Raw genomic sequence first — 15837 nt, 5'->3', positions numbered from 1 at the left:
TCATCCTGAACAGTTGGACCCTTCAGCAGCAAGTCGTTGAGGCTAAAACCCGAAGTGGTTTTGCAGGAACCGTCGAACACTACTCGCAGCTTCGTAGAAGAACTGTCCGGCTTGAAAACAGCATGATGTGGCAAATAGAAATGGCGACCCGGAGCATCCTCGACAGCATCAACCAATTTCATATGTCCTAGCGCAAGATATTCGGACATGAACGAGGAATATTGTGCCTTGAGATCGGAATTCTGCTCAAGACGTTTTTCGAGGCAGTAGAATCGACGAGTGGCGATAGCACGCGAATTTCCCAGCTGACCGATAAGTTCCGGTTTTTTGGGCAGGCTAACGATGTAACGTCCGGAATCATCCCTGCGAGTTGTTGATTCGAAGTGGTTCTCACAAAGGCGCTCCTCAACTGACAACGTAGAATTTGTCTGGCACATTTCAAGCTCCCAAAATCTGCTAACGCTCTGCTCAAGATCGTGGAACGTCGACAGGTTACAATGGACCCGAACTTCATCCGCATTGGAACCGCTGTCGTGAAAACCGGATACGAGCCAACCAAACACCGAATTCTGGAGCATCGGTTTTCCGTCGCCAAGTTTGGAGTGACCGCTTCGCAAGAGCTCGAAGAAAACCCGTGCACCAATCACCATATCGATGGGACCACGCGTAGCAAACGATGGATCGGCGAGACGAATGTTCTCCGGAATGGCCCAATCGTTAACATCGATGGTGCAAGTTGGAAGATCGCTGGTCACCTTATCCATCACAATAAACTCCAGCGGAACTCGGAAGTTGTTGAACCGTGAGGCAACCGTAGCGACAGTCGAAAACAGCGAAACTGCAGAAATATTTCCACCAATGCCAGCGATCTCTGTGTTACCAGGAGTCTTCCGCGAATTCAGAAGACGACGAAACCTTTCAGTCATGAGATTCGGCTGCGAAGCGCTATCAAGCAGAACTCGAGCGAGGAACGAAGTACCCTTTGGACCGAGGACTTTGACAACAGCAGTGGCGAGAAATACTTGGTTCGAAGGGGAGAGGTCGAGACGTTTGGTCCCCGAGTGCGTATTGGCGGAGAGGCTGAGAGGAACAGGAAGCGAACTATCGACACCAGCGAAATTGGAAACGGAAGACTGCTTCGGAACTTGATTTGTGCCGGATCCTCTTGCTTTATCCACATCTGGATTGTGTAGTAGCGTGTGATGCTTGGTTCCGCATACTCGGCAGGCTCCGTACTTGCAGGTAGCGAACGAATGCTTTCCAAAGAGGCAGTTGACACACAATCCAGATTTTTTCACGATCGCAGCACGTTGAGTAACCGGCATGTGTTTGAACTGCTCGCAGAAATACAAACGATGTCCCTTCCCGCACGCCGCACAGTTGTCGTTGGATTTGACGTCGGTAGCAGCATTCACGCTCTGGAGATTGGGTCTGGAGTCACGCACTGGTCGATCGGACTGCAACGTCTCTAGCTCCATCACGTACTCACGGATAAACTTGATCAGCTCGTCGTACGTCGGCATCTTTTTTTTATCCGCTGCTCGCTGCCACTCGCGAAGCGTGTTGTGATCCAGCCGCGCTGACACCATGTGCACCAGAAGTGAACTCCAGCCTTTCGTGTTCTCGCCCAGCTTCTCCAAAACTCCTAAGTTGTTCTCGAAGTCGCCGACCAAACTTGTCAATTCCCGTGGACATTCCTTGCGCACCTTTTCCACTTTGAACAACGCCTCAATGTGACTGCGTACCAGGATGTTCAAGTTCTGATACCGATCAGTCAACATTTTCAGCGCCACTGAATAATTGTTACCCGTTACAGACATTTTCTCAACAAGTTTCAATGCCTCTCCTCGAAGAGTCGACTTGAGGTAGTGAAACTTCTGCACATCTGATAACTCTGCGTTGTTATGTACTAACGAGTCGAACGTGTCGTAGTACGAAAACCACCGTAAAATACTGCCACTGAATTCCGGCAGTTTAATATCCGGCAACTTCAGGGCCCGAAAAGAATGACCCGATGAACCTGACAATGGTGCTGGCGTGCGGGGTACCTCTAGCGATGCGTAAAACGCTTTAAGCGTGAAGTAATCCTCCTCAAAAGCAGCCATATCCTTGGGGAAATCTATCTCAGTATTTTCCTCCTCCTCAAGGCTCTCAAGATTCAATGAGGCTTGGCAAAATTTCTTATAATTACTCTCAAGAGCATTTTTTCGAGCTAAAGCTTGCTCAACTTGCGTATCCGGATCGAAATTTTGCATGAAATTCATGGCTCGTTCCATTGAATCTCGAGCCTGGCGATAAATCACCAAGTTTTTCTTAAACTCCACTTCTTTCTTCATCGCTTAGCAGAAAAAATTCAAAAAAAAAACCGCAAAATACCGAAAAAATATTTTTTTTTTGTTTTCAAATATTTTCCAGTGGTACTGAGAGGGTTAAATTACCCGAAAAATCGATAATCGCAATCGATCCGCAAAAATTCAAAAATAAAAAAAACTTTCAAAAATATTTTTGAATTAGGCACTTTTTGTGCTACTGGGACTTGAAGGGTTAATAGTGAGCTCTAAATTGATCTTCTATGGCCTACAGCAATGGCCGACGAATAATATTCGATGATAAAAAAATATCCGAAACATGCACCAATTGTGCTAACTTTTCACTTGGAACCGTTTCCGGCGAAAGAATAGTGGGCATATGACTTACCGGACCGGTCCAACCTACGGTTTGTTGATGTTGACAAATCGGAAAAAATTCACCCGGGAAGTTTCCAGCGAAGTTGAAAATGTTCCGTCGGACGTCGAATTTCACGAAGAAGCCTCAATCACGCACTCGGGACCGATGACCAACCCCCCTGGAAGTCGAAAACAAGTAAGTAAATTTGTATACGAACTACCAAAATGTACTGGAACGATGATTCCTTTCAGGATTGCTGTTGGTTCCGCTGTGATTGATTGCTGCTGCTGCTGGTACTGATGAGCAAATTAATTGCTTCTGCTGCTGCTAATCGAAATGCACTTTCTGCTGCTGAATGCCGGTGAATGCCGAAGATGATTCCCCAGGCCTGGCAGGTACGTGCGCGATTCAATCCGGGATGAAGGACCATGTACGGAAGCAGGATTCCGTTCTTAGTGTCCCACGAATTGGGTCCCAAACGGCTGACGAAAACGGGTGAGCAGGAAGCAACAATGGGTCATCAACTTGACCAGCGATGGCGGAACGAAACAAGACCAAGAACGAACGAACTTTCGGGTGGTAAAAAACACGTCCGTTGCGCGCGAATAGGTTTGAAAAGTGATTTTTATTGAAGCATAAAAAATACATACATGTCACTTATATACTAGTATTGGAATTCACTTATCACTTTCTCGTCATGTTTTTTCTCACTCTTAGAACTATATGGTGTGAGTGTGCAGTGTTGTCAATTCAATGTTTTGTGTTGTGTGTTGTGTGAAATTGTGTTCGGTGAAATTCATGTTTGTGTGTAGATAATATTTACATAGAATTTCTTCCCTTAAAGCTATTTCACTTCACATTCGTATTTTATAGTATTTTTTCGTATTTTCTTTGTAATTCATTGATGTCTTCGTATTTTATCGTAATTAATTGTTGTGGACCGCTGTTCATTGTGACTGCGCCGGAACACTCACCGTATATCGACCATCGGAGCTACGCTGAACCGTCGAACTGAACTGCTGCTCACACCGTTTTTCTTCCTTGGTGAATGTTTTCGCCGAACCAATTTCCTCGCGCTCCCAGAACCGAGATACGAGTTGCTCTAAGGATTCATTCACCGACATGTTGCATTGCACGTTGAATGCTGAACCGGGAGTTGCAGCTCCTCCACAGACCACCCAGCCAAATACGGATTCCGTTAAAGTAGGAAGCTGCTTGCCCAAGGGAATTCTTCGACCACTTACAAAACATTCGAAAAAGGATTCGATCCCGAGAACTAAGTCCACCTTGCTGGATTCAAAGAACGCCGGATCCGCTAGCTCGATATCTTCAGGGACCGCCCATGTTTCCGTGTTGATAGTCGAGGTGGGAAGATTGGAAGTGACCTTTGGAAGTACGAGAAACTTGAGTTCTCGAGAGAAATTAGTAGTCCTGGAACACAGTTTCGCTGTAACGCTGAATTTGACGCTCGTAGCCGCTTGACCGATTCCCAGTATGGAAATGTCCTCCTTTTTCCTGGATAGCGCCATCCGCTGACATAACCGCTCAGTTATGAAATTACTCTCGGAACCGGAGTCGAGCAACGCTCGAGCGGGGAACCGAATACCCATATCGTTTTCCAATTGCACAACAGCTGTTGCCAATAGCACATGAGAAGTTTTGGAGTTGAATGCCTTGAAAGTTTGACAAGTTGTGGCCGCCGTATTCGCCACCTTGGATTCCGATTCCGTGTTGGCCGGAAGAAGTTCTCTGGTGTGTGAAGAATGAGCCGTAGAATTCCCACCCCTTTCGCTGATCGCCAATCGATCCCCTTTCTCTGACCGGAAACAAATCATGGAATGATGTCGACCCTGGCAATGCCGACAGAAAAATTTGGACTGGCAATCCCTAGCCAGATGACCCGACCGAAAACAGTTCCGACAAAGATTGTGCGTCTTCAATATGGCATCCCGTTCCATCACCGTTAGTTTTTGGAATTTCGGACACAAATGCAATAAGTGTCGCTCCTTGCAGGCTGCGCAGACAATCCCGGAAGACTGCATCGCTGAATGTCCAGTTCTGGTAACCTTGGGCTTCGTTGAAACTTGTTGAACGTTTTTAGAATCGGATGGTTTGGGAGGAAGTGATTCTAAAACCCTAATTCGCCGGTGAAGAAATTCAGTTAGTTCCTGCAAGGTGTCCTGTTCTGCCGCTGCTGAGCTCTCTTCCCACGCTCTATGTGTTATGGGATCCAAACGCGAAACCAAGAAATTAACCAGCAAAAGATCCTTGAAATCGGAGGATTGAACCACCTGGTCTAAAGTGTTCACGATGCGTTCGAAACCTTCAACCAGAACATGCAATTCGCCGACCGATTCCTTGGTGAGAGTGGGCAATTTGAAAAGCGATTGGATTTGACGCTTTTTCAACTGCTTGCTATTGTTATAGCGTTTCAAGAGCATTTCCCAAGCCACCTGGTAATTGGCTTTCGTAATTTTCAGAGGGTTGATCATGGCCTTCGGCTCCCCCAATAAACAACCTTTTAAGTAGTGGAACTTCTCTACATCCGGAAGTTCCTGTTTCCAGTGGATAAGAGAAGTGTAGAGGTCCCGGAAGCTTAACCAGTCATCGATGTTTCCGTCGAAGCTCTGAAGCTTGATCTGCGGCAAGCGAACGTGATCTAGACCACCTTGAGCTGATAAATCTGCAACGCGACTCGAGTTGTCCAGAACCGTAGAATCATTCGAAGCCTTAACCCTGTCAAGCAAGAAGGATTTCGCAAAATAATAGCGATTGCTGAACTCCTTCCGCTCGTTGTCGAAACCCGTTTCATCGCCAGCAAAATCGTCGTGGGATTTGATCTCGACCAGTACCTCGCAGAATTTTTCCCAAAGTTCATCGATAGCGGACAACCTAACTTCCACCATAGCTGCAGTAGTATTATCTGTGAAACCCTCTACAAACTCCCAGATGTCATTGAAGTTAGCTTGGATTTCCCTCAACCGGACCGTCCAGTACCTCAGCGTCGGAACCTTGGTGTCTTCGATGGGCTCCTTGATGGTTTTCTTCGCAGGCATGTTGATGACGTCACAGCTCACAGGCAACCGAGAAGTGCGGGGGAAAGTGGTGGTGTAGTTGCTGATAGTAGATCCAAGTTCGGCTGGACATATACTGTCCTAAGTATATTTACCCACAGAAAAATTATTCGCGCCAACCAATGAATTGTATAGGGGGCCAAACTTCCGTCTTCCAATAGGGACCGATAAACCAGGGTTGAATTCGCAAACTTGAGTCAGTTTGTTCTAACGAACAGTTGTGCTCAGGGAATTGCGTCGCAAGTAAGTCGAAGAGGATGATTTTATTTAAAATGTGTATTTCTGCTGTCCACTTCGGCAGAACATATACAAGAATTCTAACTCACCTACGAAAAAATATTGCTGCACCACCTCTTCGCTACGATGATGCTGACCTGAGCATGCAGGGCCAAGGAACGCCTCGTTGAATGACTACAGCCGAGCAGTCAATTAGTGTGAGAACCAGTTTCTCCACTGTACCAGTAGTTGTTGTAGGACCAGGCACGATTGATCACCGATTTCGAAACCGCCTTCGGTATCGCCAAACGGATGGAAGGTTGATATGATGACCAGGAACCAACTAACCGCACCAATTGCGGCTGGATGTCGATTCGATCACTGTGAGTGATCCGGATTACCAATTCACACCTGAAGCATGCACCAGGTTGAGTGTGACAAATGGATCTGGGCTCGCACCAGTTGCGAGAAAACAATAAAACGTCGGTTGTGCCACCCAGGTGTGGCTAACGATTTTCGGATTTGCTCAGAATTCCAGCTTCTGAGCGGGGTAATGATCTCCGGTGGTATTGTTGGAAAGAAACGTCGAAATGTGGGTGTAAGAAAATGAAGACCAATGGCTTCGGCCGAACATACACTGAAGTAAATTATATTTACCTTTGAAAACAGGTTTAGGCGCCGCTTCAGTGTTCCGATGTTCCCGAACCATCCACTCGATCAATTTTCCAACAAATATCCAGTTACGAATTGTTCCACTATACTCGAGATAGTGGGACCAATTCACTCCAGCATACGGTTGATACCAAGTTTAGGTTGAAGTAAATTTTGTGTTAGCATGAATCCATTTAAGAGAGCTTCGACTGAACATATGTAGTTCGGGTTCAACTTACACGTGAAACCTTTTCGGGGCGCAAATGTCCAGTGAAGCGGGAATCCGAAAGATGATGCGAACAAGCGCGCGATTTTTCCTCCAGCAATGGCGGTGTACAAAGGGTTATTGTTCCCTGCAGTTTCAATACCCAATGGCGGAATTTCGATGGCCGACCAAAAGCGTCCAAATCACGGGTTAGCATCCAAGGTGTCCCCCATATATCCGGCTCGAAGGACCAATGTTCGGGGGGTACCAAACCAAAAAATTCCTCGGGTGGACAGATTAGGTCATTGACCCGCTTGTAGCTACCTTTGTTATCCAGGGGCACGTTCACGGAATGTTCGCCAAGCAACAATAGTATGCACGTTTTTGGGTTTTGTAAAGTTGATTTATTCGCGGCACAAATAACAAAATCCAGCGTTTTAGGGAAACACAAACTTGCTAAATAAACTTTATTCTTAATATCTAACAATTTTTAAACTTAACTAAACATGCTAACTAATATAAAAAAACTGTAAACTGGAGTGGCCGATTGCCTATCTTCGTGCATCGTCATGCACCGGAGATCCGAATCCAACTGCCGAAAGCTACCGAGCGATACCGCTGCCGTGAATTGTGAACTCTCCGGAGTTCCATCCGCGATGTTTTCATCCCAGAGAGTCTTCGCCGTCATTATCACCCGTCCTTATCGGTGATGATACTACGATGATCGATGATGATGCACTCGCTGAGAATGGGTGATGAAAAACAATAGTCCACTAGGCTGGAGGGAGATCATGGTCTGGAACGACGGCTTTGTATCACCCCAAGCGCTTGTAGATTTTTTCCCGCGTTAGCTGTTGGGTGCCAAATCTGTTGTACTATGTACTACTGATGGGTTTACTTATGAGCACTAAAGTACTCATCAGCGGTGGGCACTGTGTTGGTAGTGTGAGAAGATCGTAGACCAATTCAACTCAGCTAGGCTAAATGATCTCCTGGGCATTGTCGAGGTTTGGTCTTTTGATTCGGGTTCAGTTGTGGTACGATCGTTGAGTTGCATGCGTCATCATCGTACACAATCTAAATTCGATACTGTCCAAAAACATTATAATTTCGAAATGCATTCCAAATTTAAAAATTCTGTGAGATCTGCGAAAATTTCAAAATTCTGTGTTATGTGACACAGATTCTGTGATAAAAATTTGCTCAAAATTCTGTGAAATTACAGATATTTCTGTGATTTCGGCAACCTTGGTCACAAGTCAAAAATGTTATCGAGATGAATAATTCGATGACATTTTTCTGAGCGACTGTCATTACAAAAATGATTGACATTTCCTCCAGTCGTTTAACTTTTATTTTTTGGCTGACCGTCTATGTCATTGAGATCTTTTCGAATGTCATTGGAAATGTTATGCGACTGTCACGATCCCGACTATCTTTTGGATGACATTCGCATCACTGGTTTACATAGAGTTGGTCACCAGACTTAAAGATAGGGATCACTCTTGCAGTTTTGAGGCACTCTGGATAAAATTCTGTCTCTTAGATCTTGTTGAAGCTTTTCGCGTGAATTATAGTAAAATATAAACTGTGATTTTAGGTACTTGTGACGAATTATTGTTTGAACTCTGGACCACTTCGGTTTTTTATTTCCAAAGATCCAAAGGCAATAGCGACCTAATTAACTGAAGCTGGCTGCAAAAACAAGAAGTAAGAAACCCGGTGAATATGCGAAAACGTGTTGTAAGAAAGGTCTCAGGTGACAGTGTTCGCGCGAGATTTTCCGATACTGGTGAAATGATTGTTAAATTTAATACAAACTTCGTGTTAGTTTTCTACAACGGAATTATTAGAGTGTCCTTCCAGGAAATTCCCAGGAATATAGAAAATTCGGGATAACCCTTATCCCCGAAAACGGTTGGAAAATCCCGGGAATTCCCGAATCTATCAAATAGATAGGGATAGGAAAATTAGCCATCAGATTTTTCGATTCGCTGGAACGCAAAATTTCCCGCAAAATGGACAATTTAGTAGGTTTTAACTTCAAATTAATGTTGAAATTAGGCTTTGCTGCAAATTGCTCAAATTATTTTCATAGTATCTTAGTTCTCTTATATTTCCTCTCACAAAGTGACCCAAGAACATTGGAAGTTTTATAGCAGGCTACTAGATAAAATTTTGGTTTAATAAGGGGCTTGAAGAGTCCAATTAAACTATAAATGTTACTTGGGTTATACTTTTTCGAAACATGTCTTAACATTTCGTTTAGATGTGCATTTTCTGGATTAATTTTTTTTGATAATAATTCAATATTCTGTTTAATTTCCAAAATCAAAATTTATCCACGGACAGGCCTTAGGCCTAACAGATTTATTTAAAGTTTTTTTTACAGACTTTGGACACAAAAGTCATTTATACGAGGAAATGATGTTTTGGATGCACAGGCAAGTATCATATAAACAACTTCAATTCCTTTAAAATAGCTTCCAAACCTCTCGTTCAATAAGGAATAATTTGTAATTGTTTTTGGCAAAGTTTTATGCTGATTATCCGAATGAAGATCAAAGGAATAACAAAAACGACCAAAACATGCACAAAAACTGTTTGTAAGCAACACTGTTCTTTTGCGTTTTATAGCTGATACGAGAACAAATATTTTAAGCTGTTCTAAATGTCAACCCTGAAGCAAGTAAAAATAATAAATATAAGATTATTTGATTATTTCAAGTTAGATTTGTTAATAATCAAACGAGATTAAAAGCTATCAGGAAAAAAAAATTAATTGGACCTTGTTTAAAAAATCGACCATAAACATTTTGTAGATTGACTCAAAAACTGGTCTGTGCAAATTTTCAGCTTGATAGTTTTGGCAGACTACAGTGGATCAGGAAAAAAGGACAATTGCTTTCGGGAACGTTTGAAACTTTTATTTTGTCTCAATTTTCTAGCTTCAAATGTACATAAATTTCACTATAGAATGAACTGGCATCATTAAGGCAACGGTGGACAAACTGTTCAGATGGCTAGTGTATTAAGTCAACATTCCTAACTGGGCGACCAAAACAGTTGAGATCGAACAAGGGGTGGCTCAAAGCGCTCAAAGTTTCGGTTTTGACCCTCAAAAACCACCAAAGGATGACCAAAAAAACGGAAAATCGAAATTTTAATTTCAATTCCAAATGACTTAAAATGCATAAAACGTTCAGATCTGGTGTTGTCTCGAAAAAAAATTTTTAGTTAAAAATCGGTTATCTGAGAGTTTTTCGGTTTTCCAAAAAATGGTCGATTTTTTCGAAAAACAAAATCACAGAAGTCTTTGTTGAGTCAAAAAAATCATGTAATTTGTCATAGAAATTAATATTTCCAATTTCAGATTTCCTTTGGTCCCCTCTTTGGTGATTTTTGAGGCATCAAAAACCTAAACTCAGAGCGTTTCAAGGCACCTATAAATCAAGCTTAAATCTTGCACAGGTCAGTTTTTTTAAATCGATCTTAAAAAGTTTATATCCGCGGTTTTCAAAATTCTAACATGAAATTTTCCATTGCCACCTGTTCGGACAACTTCCTCTTCGGTAACTTTAGGAGTGGACTGTATAGAGTTCTTTCCCCGAGAATGGCACAGAGTCGCCGTGGGAGGATTTTCACTTCAGATGAAGAAATCACTGGTTGTATTTTTGAGACTTTTTATTCGAGTATAGGTTCTCGCGACGGTTTGATACAAGTGAAGTGTAGTTGGAAATTATCCTGGCATTTATACGAAATCAAGGTCTTTGATTTGGCTCCAGATGGGTAAGCCAACTAAGAAGAAATCCTATAGCTGAGATTGGGGTTCTTTAAGCGTTAGACGCGACATACCGGGCCCCATGGAATAATTATTCCATAATATCGAAAAACTACATTTACAATTTCATTTGCTTCTTAATCTAGCTTTTGGAATAACAATTCAAAGAAAATATGAAATTTAAGTTCACAAGTAATTCATTCGTTGTTTGACGACGGACCATCTTCAGCGTCGTTGATTGGTAGCAGGCAGATCTTTGAGATCGGCCGGTCGTATACCGCACCAGAAGGGACCTTAACATCGACGACTCGCACTAGGTTATCAGCGCCAGGGTGCACTGCGGTGACTCGCCCGACGCTCCACTTGAGCGGCGGTAAATTGTCCTCTTTCAGTAGCACTAACTTGCCCACGACGACGTTAGGTTTTTGAAAGTAGTTTTTGGAGCGCTGTTGTAGTTGATTCAAGTAATCAGTAGACCAGAGCTTCCAAAACCGTTGAACTTTATGCTGCATCGCTTGCCACAGCGAGAGCCTATTGGTTGGTACATCACACAGGTCAGGTTCCGGAATAGCCTTCAGTGCATCGCCGATTAGGAAGTGGCCAGGGGTCAGGATTTGTTGATCATCGGGATCTTCCGAGCAAGCAGTTAGCGGCCGAGAATTAAGGCATCCCTCGATTTGGCAGAGTACCGTTTGCATGGCCTCTGCGGTTATGGCGTCCAAACCCACGACTCGGCGAAGATGATGCTTGACGGCGCGTACGGCGGCTTCCCATAGCCCGCCGAAGGATGGTGCTCTAGCGGGGATAAAGTGAAATTGAATAGAAATTTCTGCACAAAATGATGCAACCTTTCTGGTGTGTTGTTGGTCCATGAACTGGGATAGGAGTGAACGCAGTTCACGATTGTCTCCGGTGAAATTCGTGGTGTTGTCACAATACAGGCTGATGGGTAGGCCTCGGCGGCCTACAAATCGTTTTAGAGCAGCAATAAACCCGTCGGTGCTAAGATCACCTACAAGTTCGAGGTGCATCGCTTTGGTTGCCATGCACACGAAGACACAAATATATGCCTTCAGCGGGGGGAAAGGTTTTCCTCTCCTGACAGGAAGCTTGATTAGTACTGGCCCGCAGAAGTCAACACCAGTGTTGAGAAAGGCGCGAGCTGGAGTGATGCGAACCCGTGGCAATTGGCCCATTAGTTGAATTTCCACCGTTGGATTCACTCGAAAACATGTTACACAGTTGCGTACCGTCCTTCGTGCTAATCTGCGCAAATCCAGCGGCCAGAAGCGTTCTCGTATATTAGCAATCATTAAACTAGGACCAGCATGTAGTAAATCTTGGTGGGTTGATTCAACAAGCAGAATCGTCAACTTATGGTTGGAAGGAAGTATAATTTGGTGCTTCCTATCATGGGAAAGATTTGATAAATTGAGTCGGCCTCCGACTCGGAGAATACCTTGGTCGATGATTGGATTTAGTCGTCGTAATAGTGACGATCTCAAATCGGACTTCTTACCAGCTTCGACAAGAGCTAATTCACGAGGAAAACTTTGTTGTTGCGCCGATTTTACCAGTCCCATCAGCGCCGCTCGGTACTCACTAGCAAGAAGGTATGGTGGAAAATCTCGTTCTTGCCTTCGGCATCGTTGAGCGAACCGTCGACAAATTGCAGAAATGCGAACCAGTTTTGCGAACGAAGAATAATATTCGCATAACTCCGGGTAAGTGTCAGTTGTCACGGCGGCAAGAGATGGTTTTTGTTGTACCTTCTCCTCCAAATCTTCTGGCTTTACGTGGGACGAATCCATAACAGTGAACCGACGTGGCCAGTTCGTCGATTCCAATTTTAACCATGGTGGGCCTTCCCACCACAATGTGTTACCAGATAGTTCTTGGGGGGTAGCACCTCTCGAAATAATATCGGCTGGGTTCTCGAAACCGGCAATGTGATTCCAAGAACCACCAACAGTCAGCCGCTGCACCTCAGCGACTCGATTTGCCACGTAGATGTTGAATTTCGACGGTGGCTGATGAATCCAGTGTAACGTTATCATTGAATCAGACCAAAAAAACGCTTTAGTTGGCTGATTCAAGGAAGAAATAACATTTGTATACAGATGGCCTAACAAAACTGCTGAACATAATTCCAGCCGAGGGATTGTGGATTGTTGGATAGGCGCAACTCGGGATTTAGCGGTAAGAAGGTGGGTAATGATGTTGCCGTCTTCAGTTGAGCTTCGTACGTAGATGCACGCCCCATATGCGTGCTGAGATGCGTCGCAAAATCCGTGAAGTTGGATTTCGCCTGCTCTGTTGTTAGCCAGAACACGTCGAGGAACACTGAACAAGTGTACTGTTGAAAGGTCCGACCTATATGACTCCCAGGCGCCACTCAAGTTGGGTGGGAGCGGATCATCCCAAGAAAGGTTTGCTCTCCATAACTGCTGCACGAAAATTTTTGCTTTTACGACGACAGGTCCAAGAATTCCGAGCGGATCAAATAGCTGGGCCATCTCAGAGACAACAATTCTCTTAGTGAGTTGCTGACTTTGAATGAGATCTGGTGATTTGAAGTGGAACGAATCGGATTTGGGCTGCCAGATGAGTCCAAGAGTTTTTATTGAGGGGGAGCTGTCTAAGTCGAGAAATAAACGGTCATCTCTCAAAGCTTCGGGGATACTTGCTAGGACTGCCGGGGAATTTGATGCCCATTTTCTCAACTCAAAACCTGCTGATCTCAGAATGCCCTGGACTTCTGAGCGGAGATTAATTGCTGCGTCATCTGTTTGATCCCCACTGATAAGATCATCCATATAAAAGTCGGTGCTTATTTTAGAGGCTACGTGTTTGTTAATCATCATGTGATCATATGCCAATTGCTTTAAACAGCGGGTTGAAAGATAGGGTGCACAAGCAGTGCCGTAAGTCACTGTGTTGAGAACATACGGTCTTACATTTATGTCGTTTTCATCTTTCCAATATATTTGTTGAAGATGCCGATCGGATAGATGGATCCAAATTTGTCTAAACATTTTCGTTATATCGGCAACTAGTGCCACTTCATGAAATCTGAATCTAATTACGATTGTTACTAGGGTGTCTTGTATGGTGGGGCCTACCATAAGGCAATCATTAATAGCAATACCTGTAGAGGTTCTACTTGAACCATCAAAAACCACCCTGCATTTTGTCGTGGTGCTTGTGGGTTTAATTACGGCATGATGAGGGAGAAAGACGGAATTGGGGTGAGATGTATTTGCTGGTGACATATGGTTTAGCTCGATATACCGTCAACTGGGGCAACATGCAACAATTTTCAACTTCAATAGCTTCTAAAAAACTTATGTTCACAGTTAATCGTATCCTTTATGCATCAAAAGTTTTAAGGATGCTGGGACATCAAATTGGCGTAGTTAAAAAAATTATTGGTTTCTTCAGTTATTTTTAATTTTATAAAAACATGCGATTTTCACCCTTCTTAGAAAATGGGGTAACTTGCAACAAACTTTGTTTTTAATGAAAAATCTTATGAACACGTACGAAAATTCATAATTTTTAATATATTTACGATGTCTTAAAGACCATTACGCATGACAACACTAATTGCAGTAGTGTTTGGGTCTGTAAAAACAAATTTTCGCACTTTTTCTGAAATTAAGGATGCTGCATACATTTAGGGGTTAAATAATACTACGAAAAATTCTAAAAGCTGAAATCATAAAAAAAAATGTTTGGATGAATGAAATTTAAATGTTTACAAACGCGTGATTCAAAACATTCATATTCCAACACTCGGAAACGAGATTTACTAGGTATTTCTTTGATTTGCATTTTGTTGCATTTAACCCCAGACACCTAACTGAAAATTAAAAATATTCATTTAAAAAAAATGGGTGATTGTTCGAAAAATATTTTTACACCAACAATGTTGGTATAATATGAGGAAACCTGTAAAAAGTTTGTAGGTAATTTTATCAAGCCGATCCGTCATACTGGGTAAAGTTTTTTTCAGCATCAAAAAATGTTAAAATTTGTACATTTATTGCTCAATTTTTCAAATTTTACATAAAAATAAAAAACTTAAGACCACTAGCTTAAGATGCGAGAAATTATGTCATCATCATTTTGTTATCATTAAAAGATAACTTTATTACAATACATTAAATTAAAAATTGATTCAATGTAGTGTTATATAAATGTTGCATCGAACCCCGCTGTTGCATGATGCCCCGTTTGACGGTACTCACGCATGAACTGTGAATATTGGTCTTGTAAGTTCGGATCTCTCAAGAGCCGACGCTGCATCCAGTGGTATCGTTCCAAAGCTGTTGTGGCTGAGTCGCCCAGTTGACTCAACATCTCAGGCTTGGTGGGTAGACGAACAACAAATCGACCAAGTTCATCTCGTGTGGTGGTGTCGGAGAAAAGTTTCTCGCAGGCTAATTCCTCCTTCGAAAAGCTGCGAGCTTCAGGACAGTGCTCAATCTCCCAAAAGCGTGACAATTGGAAGTCTAGATCGTCGGTGGTGCATGTAAGGGCAACAGACGCAGAGTGAGATGAATTCGATGCTATTGGTACCGGTCCGCTCACTACCCAGCCCAATACTGTGTTTTGTAGAATAGGTCTCAATCCCTCTGAGTGGTTGGAGATGTATCGCTGTCCATCACAAAGGAGTGAGAAGAATAATTGAGCACCTATAACCATATCGATACGATGAGGTAGGGCAAAGGAGGGGTCCGCTAGGTTGAGTTCCGGTGGGATTTGCAGTTCTGATGTATCTACAACAGTAGCTGGGAGATTACCAGTAATCTTAGGCAAAATTTGGAAGGAGAGATCACAGCGATATGAGTGATCGCTGGAGCAAATAGTTGCGACGGTGGAGTAACGACTTGTGACAGAGGCTCCCCCCATTCCCGAAATGTGCATCTGTGCTCTATTTTTTGTTAGTTTCAATAACTGGACAACTCGTTCCGTTATAAAATTCAGCTCCGATCCCGAATCCAATAAAGCTCGGACCTTCGTTGGTCCGATTGGGCCATAAACCAAAACGACCGCTGTTGACAGCAAAACTGTGGATCTCGTGCCCGTAGAATGTGCAGCTACCATAGCGGTTGATGTACTGGGTGTTGAATCGGGTGGGGTTGGTGACAAGTGCAGGTTAGGAGAGGTGATCGGATAGCGAGTTTTTTCTGGAGCATTTGTGGGAGAGTTGTTCTCAGATGGAGCATTTTTGGATTTTG

At 43.3% G+C, this 15837-nt stretch overlaps 2 protein-coding genes across 2 annotated transcripts; both read right to left on the bottom strand.

Annotated features, from left to right (window-relative positions):
- Nucleotides 1-3614: 3614 nt before the first annotated feature.
- Nucleotides 3615-5723, bottom strand: LOC129741921 (uncharacterized). Its single transcript, XM_055733736.1, has one exon. The coding sequence runs from the start codon at nucleotides 5721-5723 to the stop codon at nucleotides 3615-3617; it is 2109 nt and encodes a 702-aa protein (XP_055589711.1).
- Nucleotides 5724-10791: 5068 nt separating this feature from the next.
- LOC129741920 (uncharacterized) lies at nucleotides 10792-15523 on the bottom strand. The gene is made up of 2 exons (XM_055733735.1): nucleotides 14845-15523; nucleotides 10792-13526 (listed from the first exon to the last, which is right to left on the bottom strand). The coding sequence occupies exons 1-2, from the start codon at nucleotides 15521-15523 to the stop codon at nucleotides 10792-10794; spliced, it is 3414 nt and encodes a 1137-aa protein (XP_055589710.1).
- Nucleotides 15524-15837: the final 314 nt, after the last annotated feature.

The sequence above is a fragment of the Uranotaenia lowii genome, chromosome 2 (assembly GCF_029784155.1).
Source record: "Uranotaenia lowii strain MFRU-FL chromosome 2, ASM2978415v1, whole genome shotgun sequence".
In the NCBI taxonomy this organism is placed as follows: Eukaryota; Metazoa; Arthropoda; class Insecta; order Diptera; family Culicidae; genus Uranotaenia; species Uranotaenia lowii.
The sequence above is the reverse complement of the archived record's forward strand: the minus strand, read 5'-3'. Positions and strand labels throughout refer to the sequence as shown.